Source organism: Vanessa atalanta, chromosome 9 (genome assembly GCF_905147765.1).
Source record: "Vanessa atalanta chromosome 9, ilVanAtal1.2, whole genome shotgun sequence".
Classification (NCBI taxonomy): domain Eukaryota; kingdom Metazoa; phylum Arthropoda; class Insecta; order Lepidoptera; family Nymphalidae; genus Vanessa; species Vanessa atalanta.
In genome coordinates this window covers 5,420,160-5,448,158 of record NC_061879.1, presented here as the reverse complement: position 1 = coordinate 5,448,158, position 27,999 = coordinate 5,420,160, and the positions used below count along the sequence as shown (strand labels likewise).

Here is a 27,999-nt window from a genome sequence, read left to right as displayed (position 1 = left end):
AAATTCTAGAAAGTATTAAGTAATCCTTAATCGCCTCTTTCGCATCTTTGCTATTTTTAGATAATTAATCTCAACTTGAACATATCCTAAACAATGTAAGCAATGCAAATGTTACATGTCATTACGGTAAATTTAATTAGGTGACCTTTGTAATCGTATATTAGTGATATGCCTGAATGTTCCATAATAAGACACATAGGTACTATGTGTATTTTAATATTGTTGAGAATTAAATCATAAGCATAGCGGTCCAAGGTCGGTAATAAATAAAATTTGTTTCTGTCACGTGTAAACCGAATAATTTCTTGGGTTTACAAAAATTCGCGGATAACGACGTAAAATTAGCCGAATTTAAGTCGACCTTGTATGTCTGAATAAACCATTTATAATTTATTTCTCTATTTAGTGAAATATAAACTAATCCTCTCGACCTCTACTGAGACTAAATCGACGATGAAATTTAAACGATTTCCTCTTTTCATGCTTCTCTTCGGAACTTTTACCATCTACAAGACTATCAGCACTTTTGGCAACTTGGACACTTTTTCTTCTATTTTTCATGGATTTGACCAATTTGTAGAACTTGCCTTTTTTCTTTGTCGGGTCAAGCGAGAGTTCCGAGAATTCCTCTACTTCGACACTAAACTCAGATGATATGTCTCCTAAGTCTTCAATACTGTGGCTTTCCGTCTCCTTTACTTGGGGTACCTCTAATTTAGTCTTTGAAGTATTTGGCTTCGGTTCTGATGGTGGTGGCAGAGCATCGGGGTCAATGCACTGAAAAATACCATTTACTTGAAACTATCTATCTATCTATTCATTTTTGTTATATTTTTTGTGACATATTGTGAATAAAAAAATCACATTTAATAAAGATGTAATCGTGAATATAATTTATTTCATCAAACAAGCCACTAAATGGCTCTCTCATTTCTTTAATACCGTTTTAAAGTAGCCTCGACAATTCTTAAGCCTATATTAAACTTTCTTGAAAAGTAATTTATACTCTCGAGCGATTGATGAACGTCACTCCATAAAAAGTTTTCTCTTTAGGCTGTTTCCTCTGTAATCCCGCAAATTTATTCATGGCCAAAACTTGGGTTTTAAACATTTCAAATACAATCCAACAAATTGGATACTCAAAGTAGTAGTAGTACTTTGTATAATAAGATTTTCTCTTCCTATGAATATCTATATTTTGTGAAAAATACTTCGAAGTACGTACCGTAAAAGAAGCTTAAGCTGATCAGCTCATATATAAAGAAATGACTAGTTGTTCATTATCATGTATTGTTTAATACTTGATTTTGTTGGTGTCGTACAACTCAAACGTGCATTTGATAGCTTTTTTTTAATATAAAGATCTATTTGCTTAATAATACACGTTTAATTAAAATTATGTATTTATTTTCGTATCTGTGGGTGGACAAAGATTGTTGTGACGTAACGTTGTGTGCGTAAGAGCGCACCAAATGTACACGTACTGTTTATGTGAGTAAATTACCATCATCTACTGCCTATTTTGTTTATTTATCTTCCTAAATAATGAGACATTATGTTACTTACATCTTCTAAATTAATCCGATATGGTGGGACCTGTTCAGGATGTCTCCAAGGCTTGTAATACGGCGTATCTGTGAGTGCCTTCCACCCAGGGTAACGACGAGCGGCGGCGTGTAGTTGATTCACCAAGCGGGGAGCTAGCTGAGCAGTTACTCTGTAATTGAGTGTCGTGTAAATTATAAAATTGAGTCTTGACATAGTGTCATGCAGCTGTATGTTGTAGGTACCAGTAAACTGTGATGTGCAAGATTTGTATTCAAAACCCAAACAAATTCAAACCAGATAACGAAACCCTGAAAATATTAATTTTCATACATTTTGTATGTATTAAGCAAATAAAAATATAACTAGTTATATTAATATATAAAAACATATTATTATTTTAAATATAGAATATCTAATAACAGCCAAACTAAATAAGGTATCGAACGTGATTATGTGTCTAACATGGAATACCGAACTTCAAAAGGATTCGCTTGATGTACAAAATAAAAAATTAACATTTAAATACCTCAAGTAAAATAGTAATTAATGTAAAAAAATATATAAAAAAGAGCGCTTATGTAATACATAAAAGCTAATCGCTTACCTATTTACCAACCAGGCAGGCAAAGCGCCTCGAGGATCAGACCGAGACACATAGCCGAGCCAACTGCCTGGACTTTCTCGTCTTCGTACCACGAAACCCGTCAACAAAGAAAGGGCTCTGAAATATAACGTCGCTATTAAAATTTCTGGTGAAATGTAAAAGTATTAATCTAAGTTTCCACAAATTAGGTTTTAGAATAAATTAAAAAAATTATAACTGTATTTAACGGCATATTAGTTTTTTAATTTAAGTATCTATTGTTCTCAAGTTATATTCCCTTGACTAATGCTCGATTTTCATCACTAACAAACCGGGGTTGTTGATCAAGAAAAGTTAAATAAAGTAATAAAAACTTTAAAATATTGCTATTTTTTTTAAATATTTCCGATTTAGCAACCCATTAAAGATTTATCAATATATATATTATCTAACACCCACCCACCCACGCATTGAAGCAGCGTGTTAGAATTAGCTTCAAAATCAGTCGCCTAAAAAAGGTCTTTGTCATCAAGAAATAACAGATGAAGGTATAAATGTTTTAATTCGTATATGTCTAAGATATCAACGCTGTATATACCTAAACGAATTCGGCTACAGCAGCCAATCAAAAGAGAATAAAGCCAATATATGCAGGACATCAATCTAAAAAGCATTGGTTAAAGTCAAAATATAAAATATATTATAACAAACATAATATTTCAGACGTAACCAGAAACAATAAAAATGAAATTCAATCAAGCAAGTATCCGTATTACAACTTTCAGTAGGTATACACTTGATTCAATACAAATGTAAATAATACCTATTTAGTTTACCTTCTTTTTATTAAATGAAAAAGATTTATTATACCTTACTAATTTAATACCCGTCATGTCTGCGCATCAATGGTACTTATATAAGGTTATTTTTGAAAAATTGAGATTAAATGGACCAGTGGTTAGAATACGTGCATCTAAACCGATGATTATGTGCCAAGCCCAGGCAAGCAACACTGAATTTTCATGTGCTTAAATTGTGTTTATAATTTTTCTCCTGCTCGGTAGTGAAGGAAAACATCTTCAGGAAACGTGCATGTGTCTAATTTCAATGAAATTCGGTCACGTGTGTATGCACTAAATTCGAGAAGAGGCTTTAGCCCAGCAGTGGGTTATCAGCAGACTTTTACTTTGTAGAAACTATAATACAATCCAGATATAGCCAAGCGATGTAGCAATATAATATCTGACTGCACGCTATGTCTTTCGAAAAACTGGAATTATACATAGGTACACTGAGCGAAACCTGGTTCAAAAATCCTACATGATATTCTAGAATATATTTAAATAACTTTAATAACACTCTAAAACGATTTGATACCCGTTTATGTAATTAATTCATTTCAATAATAAATATATTCCAACTAATTACTAAAACTGGAAATTTATTTATGAATATTTATTTTATGATTACAATTTATTTTCAAAAATAGCTTGTAATCTTTTTAAATGATTGATTTACATGTTTATTGTGTACTTTTTAATTTTATATTATTAAGTTAAAAAAGTTATTTAATTTTTATTAATTTGAGATTTTTGTTTAAAAAAAAACAGATATAAATTACACAGACAATAAAATAGCAAATAACTTTTTCTCATTCAGCCTCATCATATCCCAGCACAGATTATCAAGGCCGTGACGGATTGACGCACGCCATAATACCGTATCTTATCTGTGGAGTGGCGAGTCCGAATACGCTAATGAGAAGTGAACATTCAACCCACAGCAAAAAAGTAATTCAAGTTTCAAATATATACTTTTTCATTGCTTTTATGTGAGAATTTTATATTCATCTCGTTTAAAATAAACACTGCAATGCTTTTAAATATACATAATTATTAAAGTTAAAAAATTTAACTTTATAACGATGTATATTTTTTTATTAATATTAAATTATATCATTGTTAAGTTTTTACCATTATTACAGCTTATTTTGTACTCTGTAAAATAAACGAGGATGTTCATATACTCAATACATCTTATTATAAATAAAAATAACCGTCTTGCTTTTGAACAGCCAGAACAACCAGATTATAGGTTGATTTTTTCAAAGGAGTGGTAACCTTCAATGAGGCATTCACCCTTACCCCTTCAGAGGGAACCGAGTCATGGGGGTTTTTACCAACTAATGTCCGTCGACGGCTCGATCGGAAAAGCTGTGGGCTGCTATGCTGTGATTTACGAGGAACGAAAGTGATCTCACCCCTCCACTCTACTCTCTAGTGCGTGTGGTAACGCGAGGCCATACTGGCTGGCGTTTTAAACCTCGGGCTGTGAGAGAGCCGAGTAGGCCAACGCCTTCGTCATTTCTGTCAAGTAGGATCTGCTCTATTATATTCCCGTTCCGCCATTGCTTCTCTTTCGATCTTACACATATATTCGCCAAAACAACTATGATTATTATCTATGTAAGCGGGAAGGTGACTAGTGAGTTTCGTTCGACATTCAAAATTCGAAGGCCGAAAGGATCTCTTTTTTATATCTCGCTGGAATAACTCTTTACGCGTTTCCCTCACGTAGAAGCTGGGGGGTATGTGGGACTGCCGGAATTCCTACTAAAACCAGCGGTACCCTCTCCGTCTCTTCGGGATCCACCCTCAACCTATCATATTCATAAAAAGTTAATAGGATTATGTTTTTTTTACCTGACAAACCCTTTCCTGGGCGGGTAATCTTTGTGGAAGACAGAATGGTTAAGGATCATCTTCTCGTCGCCTGTGTCCAACCACGAGCGCTGCAGCACGAAATCTCTATTCTTGAGCGGCGCTGGACACGACACTAGGACAAATTAAAATAATTTAAACATTAAACAATTCAATGTCGATGTTGATAACAGAGAAGTAATAGCTCTTAAATGTTCTTAATGACTGAGCATAGTTCTTCTCGCATATTGAGGAAAAGGGTTGATTTAAATGAGACAAATTATAATTACAACTTAATCACATGAAATTTCAGTGGTTCTTGCTCAGATTCTTCTTCGGATATCTCTTCTTAGAATATCTCTACTCTTGCCAAAGAGATCCATATTCCTCTAGCGAAGCTCTAGTAATAATTAGTTTTTTTTTTATGTTATAGGGGGCTAACGAGCAAGAGGCTCACCTGATGGAAAGTGATTACCACCGCCCATGGACATCTGCAACACCAGGGCGGTTGCAGGTGCGTTGCCCGTTTTAGTTATATTTAATTATTTAATTAGTTGGCTTAATGGGTTTACTTGTGATTAATTTCGGTCAAAATATATAGATAAACTTTAAAAAAAAATCCTTATTTAAATACTAATCGTTACAGGTTTTCTATTTATATATAATTTAAATTATTGTATACTTATATGTAATATACAATAATTTAAATTATAATTTTATAAAATATAATTTTGATTTAACTTAATATAAATTACTATATTTCAACTAAAAATCCTGTAGGTACATCCATTTTAAAGCATGCGGATAAATTGTTTGTAAGTTGAAACCGTTCTGTCTCTAGACAGGTATAAACATTTCTTAAGTCGGCAATGGACTGTCAATGTTACTATATTATGTGATAACCAAAAATGACATACTCTAAAAAGAATACTTAAAATTAGTATAGATAATAGAGTTGAATCATGTGTTGTCTTACATGCATGACAAAATCAGAATCGTCAATATTACGGTACCTTGATCTACAATAATATAAAAAACAAACCTAGTAGGTACTAACCGTGGATAATGATTCCGACTTAGAAAACAATATTGCATTTAAATTAATGTAAACTATTTAAAATATATATCAATTACTTCTAGTTCTTACTTAGTAGTTATTTTGCTTCTGTAATCTGTTTAAAGTTAAGTTATAAGTATTCTAAATTTATTATTGAGGCATTTATGGAAAGATTGTTCGAGCACTTAGACACAACATCTAATCAGAATCCTCTGTCTTCTAACTCCATTTAAGATATATTTTATAGTAGCTCTTAGTATTAATAGTTGAAATTATGAAGACAAAAGGATTCATTACATAAATAAGTATAAATATTTGTTATTATCTGAGCCTGGTTCTTCTAGTGTTCATATTCCGTAAATATTCTTCAAATGTAAATAAATGTTGTTTAGTATTTATTTAAAAAGTTATACAATGCCTTATATTCTTGTTTCAATGTCAAAACACTGTTGACAAAGATAAACAAATCGATTTGTACCTAATTACTCACCACTATGAAATGATTATTACTAATACAGATAATTGTAATTAATTATTAATTAAAAAACCAATGATAGCTTCATTGGTTTTTTAATCGTCGTTCAAATAGCCGTTCGAGGACGAAGTAAATTTGCATAAAACTTACTAACTTAAGGGCTAAATAGATGAATTCATTCATTCTAATATTATTTCCTTGAATTTCATTAAGCATAAAATTTGTAAACAAATGATATCTATGTTCCTATTTTTCGGTACCCTGTACAGATACGAAACAAGGAAAGAAAATACTTATATAAAATTTAAACAAAAATTCTACGTGCGCTTGAAGATAACGTTGAAATTTAATTGCTTAAAATTTATTAAAATTCAATTACGATGAATAAAGCAAAATACACAAGTTAAATTGGCTCATGCATGATGAACTTTGAACGTGTACTCGTAGATATAATTTTTGGTTAGGGATGTTTCCCTATTCACAAGCTCAAGTGGTTTAGTGTAAAACGATTAATTTATACGTATCAAATTAAATCAAAATATACTTCATTAATTAAGCTGTGTTCTATTTAATATCAAATTACGGTGCAGAATTAAATTGGATTCGGAATACTCTCATGGTCCTATCGAGAAAAAAAGGCATGGAACTATTTTCTGTTATTGAAGTTACATAGGTAATTAAACACAAGTAAATTATTATTTATTCCGGCGTGAAAATCATCGAATTTTGACCCCACACTTCTTTATTATCGCCTTATTAATCACAGTTGTATTAACAAAGAAATAAATAAAAAGTCGTGTAGTCGACGTCTGAGGTTGCTGGAATTTCCACCAGCTCATGACCACTATCAAAACAAAATTATTATTTTTTTAAATTTGAATATAAAGATGAAATTAATCTTCTCCTTTTTAAAATTATTAATTTTAAATAATTGACGACAATAACAAAAAATAATCATGAATAATTTTAAATGCTAAATATTGTTTTATAATAAATTTCAAGTTGCCAACATATAACGAAAATTATAGTAAAACCTGAAATTAATAGTCTCATGTTTTAATATTTTATACTTCTTGACCCAATATCTGACAGGTGATTTTATTTATCATTAAATCAGGTTATCCGATCCTCACTAACTGGGTCCTAACCATAAAGTGAACTCACAAATGCACAAAAAATAATCATCGAAATCGGCTATTTATGAGGAGTTCAATGACAAGCAAGCGATTCAAATTAGATATATTATTTTAATTGTTATTGTACTGCGAGTTGCTCATAAAAATAATATTACTAAAGAAGTGTTTTCTTATTTTTTACAAAATATCAAAATTTATATTATACTTTTAAATAAACACTAAATGTTCGGGAAGTTTGGGCTTTATCAATGTCATTCAATAGGTATCCCAATATCTATCGCACTCCTTAACTTCTGATTTTATATCTAGGTAATTAAGTTTACGAAAAAATAATGAGATCTCCCAGGACTTCAGTAAATGTGGAGGGGTGGGATGTCAAATATTTATTTTTGCTCTATTTCTCTACTGTCTTTATAAAAACTTTATTTTTCAGGTAACAAAGACATGATTAGTATAAGTAGAAATTGTGTCAACAATCTTACTTCTTTTATATGGGTATTAATAAATGAATTTAAACATTAAAATAAAAGACAATACAAAGAAAAAGGGCCGTCTTTTAAAATTTTTATTTTATTACATTTTTTCTAATTATATCCTATTTAAAAAAAAACATAAATATTTAACAATATAAATGGTTTGTTTCTTACTTCATGCAATATGTTACAGCAAACAAAATATATTAAAACATACATAGGTAAATAAATCAATCGAGATGAAAATAGCACGATCTCTCTATATACTCAACAAATTGCATTGCAGGTTCACTTGCGGGTTTTGTGACCTGATTAAAAACTCAAACAATAGCAAGGAGATTTTGTATTATATATTTGTTGTGGCTTGCATTGTGATCATCGCCTCGAATGTAAGGTTCATAAAATTCAAATAAGGTTGTTAATTTTTAAGGAGGCTTATGTATTCGTTTGTTTTATAACGAACTATAGGTTTCTTTTTGTTCGCCATAAAACACAATCGGATTAATACAGTTATTAATTCTTTTATTTGTATCATGAGGCTGTAAATCATTTTTGATTCAATATCTCACCAATATTTAAATAAGTTTATGTGAAAATTCACGCAAATTTAAAACGTATGTATCGGTACAGTATTAAATTTATTATTCAGTATTCAAGTTCGAAAAAGGGTTTTTTTTAAAGAAGTATTTCAAAATATAATTCTTTGGCCTGCTTGTTTTTCATTAATTTTATTAGAAACATTTAGATTTTGACGCTGGGCTAATGATGATGTCCTCCTGATCAATTTATGCCGCGGTGGCCATTACCAACTGAATAGGAGATATAGCGCGCAAATGTATGTGCACACTTAAGTGCATACTCTATTCCCTCACACCTATAATTTGATATCCTATTACATATATACAAGTATATATACAAGCATATATACAAGATTTATTTTTGTTGTTTTCTGAGCCTGATGGTAGTATAACACTAGAATCTCCGTTAAAAGTCTTCGCAAAAAAATCCTATAAATTTAATTAATATGCAGTTTTATAAGTTAATCGCTGGACCGACAAGGCCAGCCACGAAAAAAGGTTGTATGAACAGATGATTTTTATTAAGATTTATCTACATTAACCGTCTCAGTAATTCAGTCATTATAGTTTAGTTCTGTTTTGACTACAATTAAATGGACCATTATCTAAAAATTTTAACTTTGAAAATAAAGTTATTCTTTCGTCAGTGTTGTCAGGCAGTTATAATTGAATTTTTGTAATACATTTACGTACGTACACGTAGCAACGTTAACACAATACGCATAGCTGAAATTACATAAGCAGGCGCTGAATATATAGTATAAAAAATATATTTGGCAGTTTAGGGACTGTGAAGATTTATAATATTAAAATTTGAAATTTAATAATGTTTAAATTATAAGTTCAAATTATATTCAAACAAAAACATAAGATATAAAACTGATGTTGCACATTACGTCAGCTGTATAGCTATAGATATATACTGATATAGGGCATGTCGGTGACGCGAACCCATAAGATTTTCCCCTACCAAAAAGTGCCTAACGCGGCTAAAGAAGTTTTCACTTCAATAAAAACGTTATCATATTCTAACTTTATACAAAGAAATTTCATTACAAAATATTGCTATAAAATATAAATCTGTTCTTTATTATGTTGGTTTAATTATATTCTTGGAATATGTTATATCTTTTTTTAATCTACGAAAATGTAATATGAGATATGTATTAATCAATTTGAAAAACAATTAATAAGGATTATGATCAAATTAACTGAAATAAGCTGTAAAACTTATTCTACTTGTCTTTTATTGCTTTGTCGCAGTCCCACCTGATACACATATTTATAACACAATTAGATTCTTCTTAATATCGACAATTATTCAATTTCATATTCAAACAATTATCATATTTATCAAAAAATATAAATAGTTTGAGAGTATAATTATTTGAGAATTGTTTTATTATATTGATTTTTTTTCTTTATTCAATCACACTATCGAAGCATTTACTACGTTTTTTATATAAATTATCAGCTGTAAAGTATATAATCGTACACTCGACATTGCTGCACGACTGTTTCGATCGAGATGATGCTGGTATATTCTATTAGTTTATTTTATTCGGTGTAAACTTTATTATTCTGGTAGTCATATCATGATAGTGTTTATGAGATAATTAAGCAATACAAAGATTAGACTGTCTATTTGTTTAATTTTACTCCAAACCAGAATTTATGTATACCTACTAATTACTTATTTAATAGTATTCTACTTACAAGGACCTAAATAGGTTCATATAGTAAATTCATAACAACTATTTTCTAAAACAAATAATAATTTATACTATATATAATACTCAGTGACGCCAGTCAGATTATATGTACATTATAGCATAAGCATTACATTACATTAACATTAACAGCCTGCAGGGCTAAGACCTCCTCTCAATGGTGCAATACATATGTGGCAGAATTTAATTGAAATTAAACATATACAGGTTTCCTCATAATGTTTTCCTTCACCGCCGAGCAAGAGATGAATTATAAATACAAATTAAGCAGATGAAAATTCAGTGGTGCCTGCCTGGGTTTGAACCCGAAATCATCTGTTAAGATGCACGCGTTCTAACCACTGGGCCATCTCGGCTCTTTAGTATAAGCAATTAGTAGTAATATACATACTCGTTTCGGCAGTACATATACTAAGAACTAATATTACACAGCGTACGCAGCGTATGTAAGCCAGGATAAAATGAAGTGAGAGTTAATGTATGCAAATGTCAATTAGAATACTGAGGGACCCCGTCACTGCATGAAATGACTTGGAATAAAAAGACCATAACAAACTTTTGGCTCATGCAGTGAATGTCAGTACGAATGTCAGATGACTTCGGTAAAAACGAAAAAAAATATTTGACTAGCATCAATATTATTATACTATAAAGCGCATATTATAATTATTGCTGTATTACGAATGACTGTCTCTAAATCAAAAGTCACTTTCTTTCTATCAATTTTAAATTTATGTGTTCTTTTAATAGAGTCTAATCGATAACGGATTAACATCATCATGTTGATAATGTAATGAAACAATCTATGTACAATAATAGTTAAACTCCAAATCTACCAAAAAACAGTTTTGGTATCTGAACTTGCTTAATTTTCCGAACAAAGGCAGATTATATTACAACAATCACTCGACTATAACAAAAAATATTTAAATTTGAATTCGACAATAAATTATTACGTAAAACCCAGCGCAGCTTGACCTGAATTGAATCTTTAGTTATTTCGGATTTTGGTTAAACAAATCTGCTTCAACTCAAAACAATATTTATTTTATAGAGGTAGTTTATTTAATGAATGCATGTTCTGATTAGGTTTTCGTTAGATTATGGCAACCCTATCATAGATCAGATCTGATAATTCTGAGACTGATATGTCAATATAATTCGTCACGATTAATATTTTATGATGATCAAAGGAAGTTAAGATAATTAAGGCATTCAAATTAGCCGACTAATCTTTTTTTGGGTAAGTGATGTCGTATCTTGAACACGCATCCACATCAATAACTCATTTTATGGTGGTGTGGAATCAATCCAGCGGCAAATACATTCCTAGTTAATGTTGGCGGTAGTACTAAATATTTTTTCATGCAGTAAACACACTAGGTGATTCCTATTCCTGATAAATGGGGCAAGCAAGTGATGATTTTTAAGATTTTTTAAGGGACAAAAAAATTTATAGCATGCATTTTTAATGATTGTTTTATTGCAGATCGTATTTGACTGTTCCAAGTGTTGTGGCTATGCCATTAACAAATATACTTGAGCAAGGGAAACAATGTACGCATTGACATTTTCATTTTTATACATTATTATAATTTATTAAAAAGAAAATGTACCCTGTAATCTCATATATACATATACTAACTGTTGCCCGCGGCTTTGCTCTCGTGGAAGTTGAATATATTTACAGATTAACTTAACATATTACATGAATTTAAGATATATTTGTATACCACATTAGTGTGTATTTCATTCCTTAGGGTAGAATTTCCAGAAACGCTTAAATGCGTATCTACTCATTTTTAATCAACAGCCCACATAATAAAGATTCATGTTTCTAACATAAAAAATTACGTACTCCCATACAAACTTTCAACCCTTATTTCGACCCTTTAGGGATAGAATATGCAGAAACGCTTAAATATGTATTTACTCATTTTAAATAAGTATCCCGATAATAAAGTTTCATGTTTCTAACTTAAAAAATTACGGACGACAAAGTTTGTATGGAACAAACTGTCAACCTTTGTTTTACCCCCTTGGGGGTCGAATATGCAGAAATGCGTAAATACGTGTCTACTGATTGTTGATTAGTATCACAAAAATAAAGTTTCATGTCTCTAACCTAAATATGACGGACTTCCATACAAACTTTCACCCCTTCTTTCACCCTTTTAGGGGTAGAATTTCCAAAAATCCTTTCTTAGTTCAAATTTCATGGCCCTAACTTTAATAATTTACGCTCGGCGATGATGAATCAGTCAGTTTAGACATGTTATTTTATAAGTATAGATCATCAATCAAAATTAAAACCGACGATAAAATTTGATTGAAGTGATAAACGAAATGTTTACGTGCGGTAAATACAATTATTAAAATATCCGGTGCAAAATTGCAAATATCTCACAGACTCATCAACGTATTGATTTAGGACATGTTAATTTGGTGCGTAATAAATTACTGATACTGGTATTTTAACCGATTCGCTAGATTTAAACTAATATCTAAGCATTAGAATAGACGTTACAAGAAGTTTAAAAAAAAAAATGCTTTCATGAAATAAGGTGAGGTTCCTACTTTACATATCTTAGCAACATATATTTCGAGCAATTTTAAAAATTACGCTTGCCATACTTTTTAGTTCATTAAATATTTTTAAACAGAATTTATGTGTGTTATCGAAGAAAAAATGTATCCTTTTCATCTATACAAACGTGAGAAATTGATAACTTGAATTGTAATTTTCCATCAATTAAACGGAGTTAAGTTAATAATAAACCTAAGGCGTTCCAAAATAACCTATGAGTATACACAATTTCGAGCTCGACTTTAATAACTTTATTTTAATACGTTACACGTTGATAATATTAGTACAACAAAATGAGGGTTCAGTTTATATTAAATACAATAATATTATCATTATGATGTAACGCAACAAACAGCGCGTGCCAAGGAAGCGTAAAATAATTCTGTATGAAGAAATAAACCCATATACCCAGTCGTCTGGTATTCATGAAATTTGCTTCTAAGGCATAATATTGCTTTATTTCTGAGAAAATAGGAGCTGACAATCATGTAGATTAGATCAGCGTTCAGCGTTTATTTGTTACGAACAATTCTGATATTATTCTTGATTTTATATTATTGAAAATAAAATATTTAGAAATGACCCCATACGCAACTCATCGGACGTAGTCTCAGGGTCCATGACGTTGCGGATATGCTCCAAGAGCGTCGTCTAAAGTGGTATGGCCAATGGCCATGTCGCACGTCGATCTAAGGACTATGTCGGAAAAAGTGCCCTGATAAGTTTTTCCCTGAAACTAAGCCTCCCGGACGAAGCGAGGGCTGAATGTTGTGAAGCAGGACATGAGAGCCAATGGACTTACAGGATGACGCTAAAGACCGTGAAAGGTGGAGTAGGTTTATTCAGAAGGAAAACCTTAATAACCTCAGGGTTAATAAATGCCAGACAGAAGAAGAAGATTTCTATAACTAGTTTTACTTACTCGCATAGTAACCAACATCATTATTGACATTGATATGACCTGCGTCTTCTGCTGCCAACATGTGTGTGTCCCAAACAGACCGGTACTCAGGGTCGTGAAGAACGTCGTACAAGGCGTCGGGTTCCACATCCTCAAACTCTGCAACCACCTACAACAAAATAATATTATTCTTTTTACCTATTGTTATATGTGCAAGTCTGAGAAGGTCCTATGCATTAATCATTAACTGTATTGCCAAACTTCGTAATGTTTTCAGAAATAGGTCAAATTTCAATAAAATGAATATACTATTCTAAAGTGACAATTATGAGTGATTACTATTCTAAATTTTAACGTCACATCTTTGTATCGGCTAATAAAACTCGTGACTTACTTTATTCGCTAACAAAGTAGAGAATCATTGAACAAAATAAATTCATAAAAGCTAAAAGTTTATTTACGGTCTTAGAAGATTTTTCTATATCAGTTATAACACATACAAATTAAAAGGCGTGATTTATATTAATACATAAATTTAATTATTTTGGTTTCATGTCTATAATTTAAGGTATGGGCTCACTACCTCTAGCGACTTTAAACACGCTAAAATACAAATTACAAAATAACACGCTATGAACATTTTTATTTCAACTTCTTTAACAAAAAAAAAAAATAAACAATGCATTCCTTCGAATACTAGCAAGGGGAAAACAAAAGAAGTTCAATGACCTATATTAAAGAGGTCTGGAAGAGTTCCAAGAGGGCTAGACTATTGAGTGTCGGGGTAACAGCCGAGATTCTTTCATAATAGCGTTTCATATGGTATCCACGAGATCTATTAATATCATCAGCATCCGTTATTCGTTACCAACCGAACCAAGTTGTATAGTAAATAGAACACTGAATTTATGAAAATGGTATTTCGTGATTTCGGTGTTCTATTTTCATGAATATGATATGATATAAATTCTTGTAAAATAATTAATCATAAGCTTTTTTGTAATCCATACGTGTTAATAGATACATATATCAGATATATATAAGTTTGTTCTCATTTAACGCTTGTAACTTTTTTCATCACTCTTATGTGCTAATACGATGTCCAATCGTTAGAAATACCAAACTTAACTGACTTATTTCATTTATTTATTTTGATTATGAATCGTTTAATTTGAGAGTTAAAACTATCAATTAGTCTTTTAGAACTGGGTAACCTTATATGTGTGTAGAGTAGTAAGATTATTCCTACTACTCTGCACATTTAACTATTTAAGAAGAATATATAAAAGCATCGGGATGATGAGTGGTGCTACCAATAATCCAACTCTGGTGATTGTCATGTCAATCCACTGCGTTTAAATGAAAGAGGTACTTGCTATGGTATAAGTAAGCTGAACTGAATTACTAAGGTCTAAAAGTAAATGTAAATACTGTTGTGTTAACGTAATCAAAACCAAAAGTATTAAATAATTGAATAAGGACTTAAACTTAAACATTTTTTCAGCCGTGGCAAGTCATTCTGTCATTTATGACACGTGATAACGTTCGCTGTAAAATAAAGTCATACAAATGGAGTGTCATAAATTTAATATGATAATTTCATCTTATAGTGGAATGCTATTCAGTTAAATAAATAATGCATCAAATGCATGTTCATAAGACCGGCCGAACCATCGTAAAGTATTGAATACGAGTATGTCGTAGCTTGTCAATTTTATTTAATTCTTATTCGGTATTTCATATTCATTTATATCCACTGGTACTGCGTAGTTCTAAAACTTAATTATCATCCAAATAAAAGCCTATCTAAGCTGTTCATTTACAGCCTTCGGCTAGATTTTCATATTAGCACCAGCGTAGGAAAACATCGCATCTATTTCCGATCCGCCTTAACCAACAAAACCACATTGTTACCAGTTTGTGGTAAACCGCATTGGTTTAAGGGTATTCCCTATTCCAACCGAAGAAGGATAAAAGACAAACAAACCTTAGTTTTACATATTTGATTTGCATATATAATACGTGATTTATTGTAGCTTTACTGTATTATGCTCTACAAAAACCTCACAATTCATACTAACTATTATTTACTTGTGAACTTTTATTTTAGTTCCATAATCCCGGTAACAATGTTGCTATCGGTGAAGTTTACGACATTCAAAACGCATTTTTTTAACGAATCATTAATCATACATATTTGCCATACTTTATTCAAGACGCGTATCAATTATGTATAATTATTTGTTTTTTCGTTGCAGTAGCAATAGTTTCCTCGCATTATCAATTGTAGAAAATCAAATTGTACAATTTCAAAACAACTTACTACAAAGCTATTTACCAAATACATCAATATAACATTTAACAACGTTTACTCAACAGTATGCAACAAGACCTAAAAGTAATAGGAACTTAAAAATGGCAAAGCCTATTTACATGTAGACGGACTATGGTCTTTAAATTCAGCACAGCTGAATAACTTCAGTTTTACGCATCAGCCATTTTCAGTATCATTGTTGTGGCATACTGGACGTAATATTCAACGAGAAACATAAAGCACCTATGGCATCAAGAGTCGCTCTACATAGTTTATGTATCGTCTTAAAATTATACTTGTGCCTATTCCATAGGTAAACTCATTGAAAACGCAATATGAAATATCAACCACACGCTATGAATATAGGCAATGATGGAAATTTTACACACAATTTTCGTGGTTCGTCACCAACACCGAGGGTCAAAAATTCGCTTTGGTGAAACTGGCTTAAATTACTATAATAATTATAATTTAAAGATTTGACTCAAACAACAAGTGTGGGAAATAAAAGCTTGTAAAAATAACCAACTTAATAGGAATCAGTCTGATTCGTTTGAGTGTTCAATCGACTTGGATCCAGAAATTGATTTAACCTTTTAAAAGGCAATCTGTTGACTCTCCGGGGAACGGTCGCAAATTCACTTCATTAATCATATTGCGCAGGCAGTAGTGCCAATAAAGTTCCTAAGTCCCTTAACAATCTTTACCCATTTGATTCGCAAACAAAGGTACAATCAATAATAATAATAAAATTCTTTATATTATTATTAATGGACCATTATGTACATAACTAAGGCACAAAGTAGATATATAAAGGTATGATAAACTATAAAACACATCAGATGTTTATTATGTACAATTAATTAATAAATTCTCACTCGCATAGTTAAGTGTAGAATCCTCATATTCAGCTTCCACGTAAAGAAAATATGAGGTTGTGATATACACGAATATAAAATCATAATGTAGATCGAACTGTTCTTATAAACTCTGAAAAACTATAACGTGAACATTATTTTTAACTATATGTTTGTAAACATTATTTTTTTAAATGTTACTTCTTGTGATCATAATGCGTTCTAAATTTTTTTGCAAGAAATTCGACTATTTTTTATACATCAAATTATAGCTAAATTAGAGAAATATGTTCTGTTTAGAATTCTTCTTCCAGCTAACGTCAACTTTAAATTAAATCAAAAATCGATCGAAGTAAATGTTTTATTCCGATGTTTCAAATTTTGATAGAATGCTTTACATATCTCAATTAATAACAATGCTTCATAAATATACACTCTCCACTAATACTTAAAATAAGTGGATACCTACTTTATTTCTCCGAGCTACCTTAAAAAGATAATAACAATAAATTTAAATAAAAAAGTGTAAATAGCCTCTGTAAGTTTATATGTATATCTTATGTAAAAGTTGTAAAATGCAAATTAACTCTATATCAAACATTAAGTTTTTAATGTTGAAAAATGTAAAAAGTAATACCGAATGTATTACTTTTTACATTTTACCGTAAATAATATTATAACTACACGTGTTGTATGTGAATATACGCAGCTTTCGATCCAAGTTATTACCAGCAAAGCTATAAATAGAACCCTCCTCAACGTAATAACGATAAAGGTGAAAGTATTAGATTTTATTTAACCCTCGTAAAACACCTAACATACAATACTGACCTAATTTGTGTACGTAAGTGTTTTAATGTTCATTTAGATACATACGCAGACATTTCATTTAGAAAAAAAGGCACTGTAACATAATAATTGACTATCACAAAAATAAATACATTTAATTTGATTAACGACTGAGAAAAGCATCAAATTATTTTGGGTAGCTAATAATCAAGGTCGTTTTAATTTATTTGTAATTGATATTATGTTTAATTTTGTGGGTCTATTGTAAACCACAAAATTGAAATAATAATAGATTAAATAAATATAAAACAAAGTTTAAACATTTCACAAATATTTAGAACATTTTTTGGGATACATACTATGTTTAAAATCTACAGTCTACTGTTATTACTCCTATCTTATTTTTACTTTTATATATTTAATGATAAGGTTGCTGTTTCCTTGAAATGATTTAAAATTTAGCAAACGGTTGTTGATTTGTCTACTGTTAAATACGAGTACATTTTAACGGTTCACTTAAAACTACAAACACACCTACTTTTTTTCCAATTTGGTTTACTTTATCTAACTTCTCCGTCATAAAATTTAAAGTCTAAGCGCATGCAAGAGACTTTATCTCCTTGACATTTATAAAGAACATGAGGTATGCTTAGAGTATTATTAGCATAACAGAAATACATACAATTGTGTCACATAATAAATATAATTGATTTGTAAATGTTAAAATGTGTAAGAAAGGAGTGTAAGAATACTAATAATTGTCACATATTTATAAATATTTTAACAAATTAATACCAAACTAATGTATTTTTTTGATAAAACAGAATTAAGTTACCTATACTCAACTACAAAATGTATTTTTTTTTAAACTTTTGTTTTAGTATATACACAGGAAACTCAGTTCTATTAAAAAAAAAAGTCTTTTGTAAGGCGGCGTTCGCCCGATTAAGGGGGTACCGACTACGTTCTGAGCTGAAGTACGATCTCATAGGAAACACCCTCAGGACGAAAGTCACTCCGAGCCCGAAACTTCAAGGGTGAGTCTAGTACTCACCCTTGAAGTTTGAGCTGTACTTTTACTCATAGATAGGTCATAAAAAAAAAAACATTTTTGTACTGTATTCTGCATTCCGAACGGGTAGAATTTAACATTTAATTTAATTTTAAAAATGTCAATTCAATATTGCTATATGTATAATTATTTTGTTTCCATTGTTGCGAAATACTTGTCAAAATATTTGACCTTTTTACACTTACACTTAGTTTTTCCATAGAATATTGCAAGTTATGATAAAACTAATCATAGCAATGAAAATCTTTACGCCAACAGAATGAATTGTAATACAAAATATTGTTTATATTTCTCTTTAAGTTAGATTAAAAAAAGTTGTGCCCGTAGTAAAATGTTGTTGGATTAAAGTAAGATAACTCCTTTACATTTTAATATAACAAATTTATATTGTATGTATATTGCTATTATTCTGATTATTCCCTCTTTTATAATGGCAATAAACTTAGCTTGTCGGCTGAATAACGTTTTAAATGTCAATTTTTATCGTGTCTGCTTTCATTTCTACTCTTAATGTCTAATATAAAAAGTATGTAAAAGTGGAAATGTATGATTCTTAATGTTTTTAGGATGAGAAATCTTATGAATGTTAGAATTTCATTTCGCCGATTCTTTTGTGAAATATTTTGATACAATTTTTCTATTATATTGAGCTAAGCTAAATAACAACAATTGTTATAGCTACAGTTTCACTTAGTACGCATATTATATAATTTGATAAAAACATAAATCTTAAGCAATATTGCAGTTACGAAATATTTACTGGATATTACTTTAAATAACTTCTACGGTCGCATTTGAAAGGCACGGCTTCGCAATACTGCGTATACATATCAAAAATGCAGAGCAGTCGCACTCTTGGCGATCTTTACTCCATCCGCTCCGCAGTGACGCCGCTTCGGGATCAAAATTATGCATTCAAGTAATTTGCCTACTTAAGTACGTCAACTAGTTAACTTAAGTTTTGAAAATTATTATAATTATAATTATTATTATGAAAACAGAAACAATAAGGATAAATTAACGTCCACTAAAAATCAGTGTTACGTTCATTGAATTGGCTAAGTAAAAAGAAAAATATTTGTATGCAATAAGTTTATAGTACTTTGTGGGAATCATTGTAAATTAATGACTTCGCTTAGTTACCATTTTTACACGAATATTAAAACGAAAGAATAATAAACTCTTTAATACCCCTAAATGTAGTTATTTTATGACACATAGCGCCAAAAAAATAATGAAACATCGTTCGAATCGGTAAAGTTAATAATCTTTTGAAAGCGTTAAATTAATTCCTGTCTTAAACGCTCAACTAAGCCGTTTCAATGATCCGTTTAGTTCAATTTGTGTGGTTTCATAATGAATTCTCGACATCCATATTTCTTTGAAAGATCTCGTTGAGGCAAATTCACTGAGTCGGCGGTAATTCAACAAGGATGAAGCGGAAGACATTTTTGAAATATATAATCACTCGAATGTCAGGTCAATTCAAGGTCAACGTCTTTCATTTATTTCATCTCTACCTGCCATTAAAATAGACTAAAGTTACAAATAAAAAAAGCGTACGTACTACTATTACTACGTATTAATTAAATATAACATTTTCATAAATATACTATGTTTGTAGGTAAACAAATGTAAGGCGGTAATGGCTTAGTGGGAATGTAATCTATTACCAGTGCTTATCATTAATATTTTATTATGTATCATATTGATTTAGCATCATAGCATTTTAATCCGAAAACACGGGTTGTCCGTTAAACTCTATTTATCTCCGATTTATCTAATAAATATTTGAAACTACATTTTGATGGCAGTACCTGTACATGAATTGAAATTCAGCTAAAAGCTGATCTCTTTTTTTTTGCTATTATATCTATTAATTGAAATGTATATCTCATGTAAGCTAGTCAGTGCCTTTGTATGTAGCATTATTTTTTCACTATTTTAGTATTAAGTTAATTAATTTTAAATTATAACTTTGTTAACCATAAATTAGATAATTTATTTTATTATTAATATTTAGATCTTACTAATTTTAAATATAGTTCGAATTAGTAATTCTATTACTTTAAATAATTAATTGGTTTTTGTTTTGATTATTTTCGATCATTTCTATAGTTTTAAATTTGACCATCCACGCCCCTATGGCAAAATTAGTCTGTATATATTTGTGTGAAGTGGATGCAATGAAAATTATATTGGTAAAATAATAGTATGCTTCATAATAGATATAGCTATTTTGTTTTAACTTGTTGATATTGATACGCAATGCGGATAGATGCATGTCCTATGACAAGAATGTTTGGGTTGAATAAAAGCGTGTAACCGAGGCGATAAGGCAGGAGAAGCCAAATAGATGATTTGTGAATGTTAAAATGTGTAAGAAAGGATTGACTATAAGAAGGGCAAAATAATTGTCACATATCTATAAATATTTTAATAAATTACTTCCGAACTAATGTATTTTTTTAATAAAGCAGAATGAAGTTACCTATACTCAACTATTAAATAATTTTTGTTTTAATTTTGTTTTAGAATATGATATTATTGTATAAGTAACAGTGCCTCCAAATATCAAACGTTTTAAATTCAGACTATTGTCATGATAAGCATTGATTTTATATTCTTGTTATTGTATATGTAACATGGCATGTTTTAAAAATATAAAATTTTACCTTATATTAATGTTTCTAATTTATTAAAGGAACTGTTAATTATTTTTACAATTTAGTTTTAAAATAACTTAACCTAAGTTGTTAAAAATTAAAAGGGCTGTAAAAGTAAATTTATTTGACGTAAGACGGCGGAAAAATTACGACTTTAATTAACCTGGGACGATAGAGATTGGTAATTAAGACCCCAATCCGCTAAGACGCACGGCTTAGCACAAACACGCTAGACTTAAACGCGAATAAGGATGAAGTACTCGCAGAGGGTGCGCCCTACTGAAAGTCTATAATTATAAGGTACTACATATTATTTTAAAATAAAGAGCAGTATTTAAAAATAGTATGTTTAAGAGTAGCTACATTGATTAATTAAAAATGTAGTTCCATTTGAAAAATATTTTAATGTTTCAATACAAAATCTTTCTAATACTTCGTAATGCTTGTTATTTTATTTCAGTAAATTAATAAATTTTGAAGAAAGAAACGACCTCGAAATTAATGATACTATAATTATAATTACTCAATTATAAAAGAAATACATCTCATGAAATAAAATCATGAGATCAAATAAACGCTGTATTCCAGGGCAAGAAAATAGTTGCATATTTTCTTAAACACACAAAAATTCCTTGAAGACTTAAAACTTAAGGCTATATATATAGAGCTATATAAGAGCACCTGATACTATGTTTCCTTCAAGACGTACAGATCGTGCAGATGTATGATGAATGTGCCTTCGAGTATAACTACCTAAGAAAAATTCAACAAATCTTTTAATTCTCGACTCGGAATTAGAACCCAGGACCTCGAGATCATTAGAATTATATTATATAATAATTAGACCAGAACCATCATATTATTTGTGCCATCATGCTGTACTTAGGGAACTGAGTGAATCAACGAAGTATTGGGTCGTTTTTGAGGATGTCAGCTCGGACATCACCAGGCTACTTTGTCAACGACATACCAATGATTGGCCCCACCATTCAATTCTCTCTTACTCTCTTTATGCAATATTGCTTAAATTCCGCCAACATAAGTTTGTGCTTATCGGCGATATCGAAAAGATCTATCGCCAGGTACTGATACATGAAGATGATAGGAATCTTCAACTAATTTTATGGTGAAGAGCATAAATCCATTACAACCATTCGATTGAATACAGTTACGTATGGGTTTGCTAATGCCAGCTATTTAACAACTCGTTGCCTCTAGCAACTAGGAGAAGAGTCCTCTAGGCTTACGCTATACTGGCTGGCTATACGCTAGCCTATTTAAAAATATTTGTTGCAAACAGGATTGTTGAGATTACACAGTTTACCACTGTATCTTGTTGGCGATATGTATGCTCTTAAAGGTTCGCAGTTGTGGTGGTCAGGCCCTACATTTTTACAACAGCATGACTCAACGTGGCCTACGTTGCCATCTCTTGCCATCTCTTGCCATCTCAATTCACACTTAACAATTTGCCAGAAATAAAAACCTTTTTAATAAATTTAGATACACCTGTAATTATCTAATATAGAAAAAATTTCGACTCTTTGCAGACTAAAAAGAACTGTAGCATATATTTTGAGAGCTATTCATAATTTTTAAATATCCAACATCCTAGCTAATAGGTCATATATCAATCGATGAACTAAATAAATCATTTTATTTTTTATTAAAAATGTCTCAAGCACAATCTTTTCCCAACGAAGATTAATTAAAAATCAATTCCTTCCTGAAATAAACAGAATAGCAACCGTTTTAGCTTCCTAGGCGGTACGCACACAATAATCAAGCTATGCACATCTAATTATTACGAAAAGGTCGTTGTTTTCTCCATGTCATTGTACAGACGCTTTTAAATTCCCAACCTATACGCACGTCCAATAAAGAGCTGTTAATTTTATATGCATCGAGTTAGCTTTGAACTCATCTTATACAATACAGCTACTACACTACTAAATTGATGTAATAATTTAATAATATTTTTATTTATTTCTTCAAATTTTACACAAACTACATTTAAGGTGAGTCAATGTTTTTATTTTATAATACCGTATTATACTTCTATTATGATTAATGATATTTCGCACCCCACAACTATTTATTAAGAAAAATGATAGAACTCGTTTTCATATTCCTAACCTTTATCCAAGACATCAAATCAAAATAAATTATGTACATATATGCAATAAGAAGATAAAGAATTTGTCAAATAGGATATGGATTTTCTTATTTAAAAACTTATTTATTCAATATATTGACATGAAATGCTTAATTCAATACGAACTAAAATATTAAACCCCTAAAGCTTTTCTACTAAAGATTTTCTAAGTAACCACACAAGGCATATTATAATGCACAATATGTGTGTGAACGACGACAATCCGAAACAACCGGATAAAGATCTGACGAAGGCGTTGTTCCGACTTTCTGACTCTAGGTGTTACTAATATTAATATAAGCCCAATCGTTATTTGAACCCAGGATCTCCGGTTTTGCAGTCTTATATATAAATATAAAATATAAATATTGGACAACATCACATACAATACTCAGATCCCAATGTAAGTATCTAAAGCACTTGTGTTATGGAAATCAGAAGTAACGACGGTACCACAAACACCCAGACTCAAGAAAACATAGAAAACTAATGAACTTTTTCTACATCGACTCGGCCGGGAATCGAACCCGGGACCTCGGAGTGGCGTACCAATGAAAACCGGTGTACATACTACTCGACCACGGAGGTAGTCTTACAAACATAGCCTCTAGACCTAAGAGGCAGCGAAAAGACATTATCACAATCATAAAATATAACAAAGTAAACACCTAAAATATACGTCATTGATAAAATCATATTCTGACTTTTTTCTTTAGATGATATATTTTTTTTAAAAATTTAAATCATGTGACAAAATACATTAATAGACAAGGCATATAACACAATAATATTAAGTATTCATTGATTCCATACAAGACTACAGAGATTGTTACTGGTTCTTCTCGATATATAGTCTTATTTTAATTTAATCCTATAAGATGAGGTTCAAAACTATTCCTAAGAAAAAGCCTATTTTATATCCTAATAAATCAATTCTGATTTTGAAAATGTTTTCTGATAAGTCTTCCTTATATGCCGATCCAATCCAGATTAATAATAGAAAAAAACCTTTTTTTTCTAACACAGTATCCCATTCAGTTCTTAGTTTAAAATGCCTGCAGTTACATTGGAATGAAAGTTCTAATTTCTTTTGAAGAATATTTCCGAAGCTAATAGAAGGCGTCTCGGCTCAGCTGAGTGGAGGAAAACTTTGTTTTTCCTCGCTCAGAAATATTAACTATGTTCATTCAAAGAGTTGTTTCTGCTGCAAATAAAAGAAAGCTCTGTTTTTGTTTTTATTTCAAAGTTATAATACATTATATTTTCAACTTCTCTATTTTATTGACGACTAGTCGTCGACTGCATTTTTTTAGAACAACACTTTAGCTTTTTTACATTTATGTTGAAACATTAAATGCATGATCAAGTACTTATTGCGCAAAAATATAATACCTTTTTTGTTTTTATTACAAGATATAAAAAGGTGACCCAGAAATAACTGTCTCGTGGGATATAACTTTAGTCCCTACAGTGCATTAAAAAAGTATAGCATAACTAAAACTATTTTTTCATAGCCCATTAGTCGATGTGACCACTTAGCACCCAGAGGAGTCTGGTTGTCTGTTATTAAATGTATCGAATTAAAACATTCAACGATATAAAGGAAATATTTTTAGTCTCGTCTTAGCAGCATACAATAATACCTATTTATGTTAAAAAGCGAGAGTTTCGTATAATGTATTAAAGTTAGTGTTTTTAAGATTATAAAAAATACCTATATATATATTGGCAAAATCTAAAGAAAATGTTACAGTTACAATTTACGAATCAATACTTTCATTGTACATGCCTGTGATACTCTCATAAATAATCACGTGTCACCGTTCTCTCGAAACGAAATATCTACACATATCATGTTGGGTTAGACTCACATCCTTGATTCCATTCAGTCTTTGTAATAAAGTTTATTTTCACTCTCACCTTTGTATACTTGGAATAGGGTCAGTTTCAAGTTTTTAAATTAAAATTGTTGGTTCACCATAAGTGCTGGCTTACACGCCTGTGGTAAAATACATTTAATTGTATAAAAGACTTATAGCTATAAAGCGTCCACGTCACACTGCTACTTCCTAATAATATAAAAGTATTACTTTTGTTAAATAAATCTTTATTTAAGGTTTTTTTAAGAAAATAATATTTTAGTATTTTTAGAGGTCTACTAGATGTATAAGTTGAGATCCCTCTAGTTAATAATATATGTGTATATTTACATCAGGGTATTATATGATGTCAGCTCCCAATTACCAAAATGTTACAGTACGAGGGGTGATCCAAAAGTAATGATGTTTTTTTGGATTTCTCTCTTCTAGACAAGGGCTCCAAACTCCATGCACTCAAGGAGTGAGCTAGTGGAATTTGTGGACAAAGGTATATAAAACATATTGTTACGTTTCATATACCACAGTAAACATAGAACATAAGCTGGTTACATTTTGGCAAGATAAGACTTGTTCATAACTAAGAAACTAACGCTAACTTTTCTCACATTCATTTATCAATGTGCATAATGGTTTTTCTTAAAGTAGATAGATAGTTAAAATATGATATCGTTACTAGGGGAGACTCGTTAATTGTTGATATGAACATTCCATTACTTATATGCCTATGTCCTTTCTTGGGATTCAAACTTATAGCATACGAAATTTCATTAATTTCGATTCAATGGTTTGGTCGTGACAGAGCGACAGACGAACAGACAAAAGGACAGGCAGAGTTACTTTTGCATGTATAATCTCAGTAAATATAAATAAAATCAATCAATTACAATTCAATTTAATCGACCTGTTTTACCGGTATTCTCACAATAAATAAAGTCCCAAAATAACATAGGCTTCTCAATATTACTGTAAAAGTTACGGTAAAGTTAACTAAATGGAAAAGGTATAATAATGAGCCTAGCCCAGTCTGTCCTTGTCTCCCGGGAAATGAGCTAAAAACTTACATTTTAAACACAAAGGAAATTATGAAACTAGACATTTGCCATTTGCATATTACGTGTCGAGTCGCGTCATGCTATTTTAATTGTTATGAAGCACACCGAAAGTCAAATATAGATTCGTCGCATTTTTTTTTTTATTTAAAGTATAATTTAATATATTTTTACGTATACAAAACAAACCTTAACGGTACGGAGGGCTCCGTGAGCGGCGTCTTCCGCCCAAACCTTAACGCCGTCCTTTTCGTACTCCAGATTCCACCCATCATCAGAACCAAGAAGATGTTTCAAGGTTTCAAAGTCTGTGTCGTCAGCTACGCGAGCCTCACGCGTCCAACCCGCGCCGCCCATCCGCGCGGCATCACTCGCCGCCAGAACGGATAAACTGCCACCAATTTCTCTGAATAGTCGATCGTACAGCCCACCAACGATACGTTTATTATAACCTCTATTTACATAAACATACGGGTCATATTTCTTCTCGTGTCTTATCTTGCTGTACGCACATGCGCAATGGTAGGCGCTTTTTTCGACCGCTCGAAAGGTTGATTGTTTGTTCTATGTAATGCAAACTGAGAATGGTCTGAAGCGTTTAAGCTCTAAGCGAGTGCTGTCACGAGCCTCATAAGCTCTTTTTTAATTACCTCGCTGTAACCAAACACGGTAAAAATCACGTGAAGCCAGATTTTTCCGTTTAATTTTATTTTTTAAACAATGTCTCTGATACTATAATTTAAATATTTGTTGTAATGTAATAGTAATAATAGTAAGTTAAGCTTATGCTATAATATATAAAACTCACTAGCTCATATACAAAATAAATGACTTTATTTAACTTTGTCCTTTTATCTGCTTGTTTGATTGTATTTGCTAACTCACAGAGGAGATTAAACTTTTCCTAATCAATAGATAGGGCCTTAAACTAGCGATATTATAGCGATGGGACGAATATATCAAAACAAAAGCTTACCAATATAATTATTTAGAATTATTTTAAATATTTAAATTGTATTATATTGTAATCGTTGTTTTCGAGAAACCCGACAGAAAAAGGTACTGATTACTCCACAACAGAACCGGAGTAAATTGTTTTACAAATTCGTGAAAATCTTTTTGTCGAAAGTACATTACATTAGAAAATACGTACCTACATATTAAGAAACAAAAGTAAATGTTTTCATTCCATTGAATTTATTCATGAACAAAGCTCTAGCTCTTAGGCTACAGACTGCGTGATTAGCTCTCTTTTACAGAAAAAACTATGTGCAAGTCTTATTTAGCCCGAGATAGAAATCCGTAAGTGGTTAAATTACATGTGTCATTTCAATATTATATGATGTAAACGTTTTTACAATATATAAGCGAGTCGTACCAATCCTTCATTCCAATGTGAAACTTTCAGATCATATTTATTACTAGGTAATCGGTTGGAAGAGCAAAGCAA

At 30.8% G+C, this 27,999-nt stretch overlaps 1 protein-coding gene across 1 annotated transcript; it reads right to left on the bottom strand.

Annotated features, from left to right (window-relative positions):
* Positions 1-11: 11 nt before the first annotated feature.
* LOC125066568 (START domain-containing protein 10-like) lies at positions 12-26,906 on the bottom strand. The gene is made up of 6 exons (XM_047674697.1): positions 26,739-26,906; positions 13,789-13,936; positions 4,834-4,966; positions 2,153-2,269; positions 1,567-1,717; positions 12-777 (listed from the first exon to the last, which is right to left on the bottom strand). The coding sequence occupies exons 1-6, from the start codon at positions 26,904-26,906 to the stop codon at positions 418-420; spliced, it is 1,077 nt and encodes a 358-aa protein (XP_047530653.1). The 3' UTR covers positions 12-417.
* Between the last annotated feature and the right edge of the window lie 1,093 nt (positions 26,907-27,999).

Coding starts and splice junctions, on each gene's coding strand:
- LOC125066568 (XM_047674697.1), bottom strand. CDS start 26,906: ATGGGCGGCGCGGGTTGGACGCGTGAGGCTCGCGTAGCTGACGACACA. Junction 13,937..26,738: donor GAGCCCTCCGTACCGTTAAG/GTTTGTTTTGTA, acceptor ATTTTGTTGTAG/GTGGTTGCAGAGTTTGAGGA. Junction 778..1,566: donor ATCGGATTAATTTAGAAGAT/GTAAGTAACATA, acceptor GGTATTTTTCAG/TGCATTGACCCCGATGCTCT.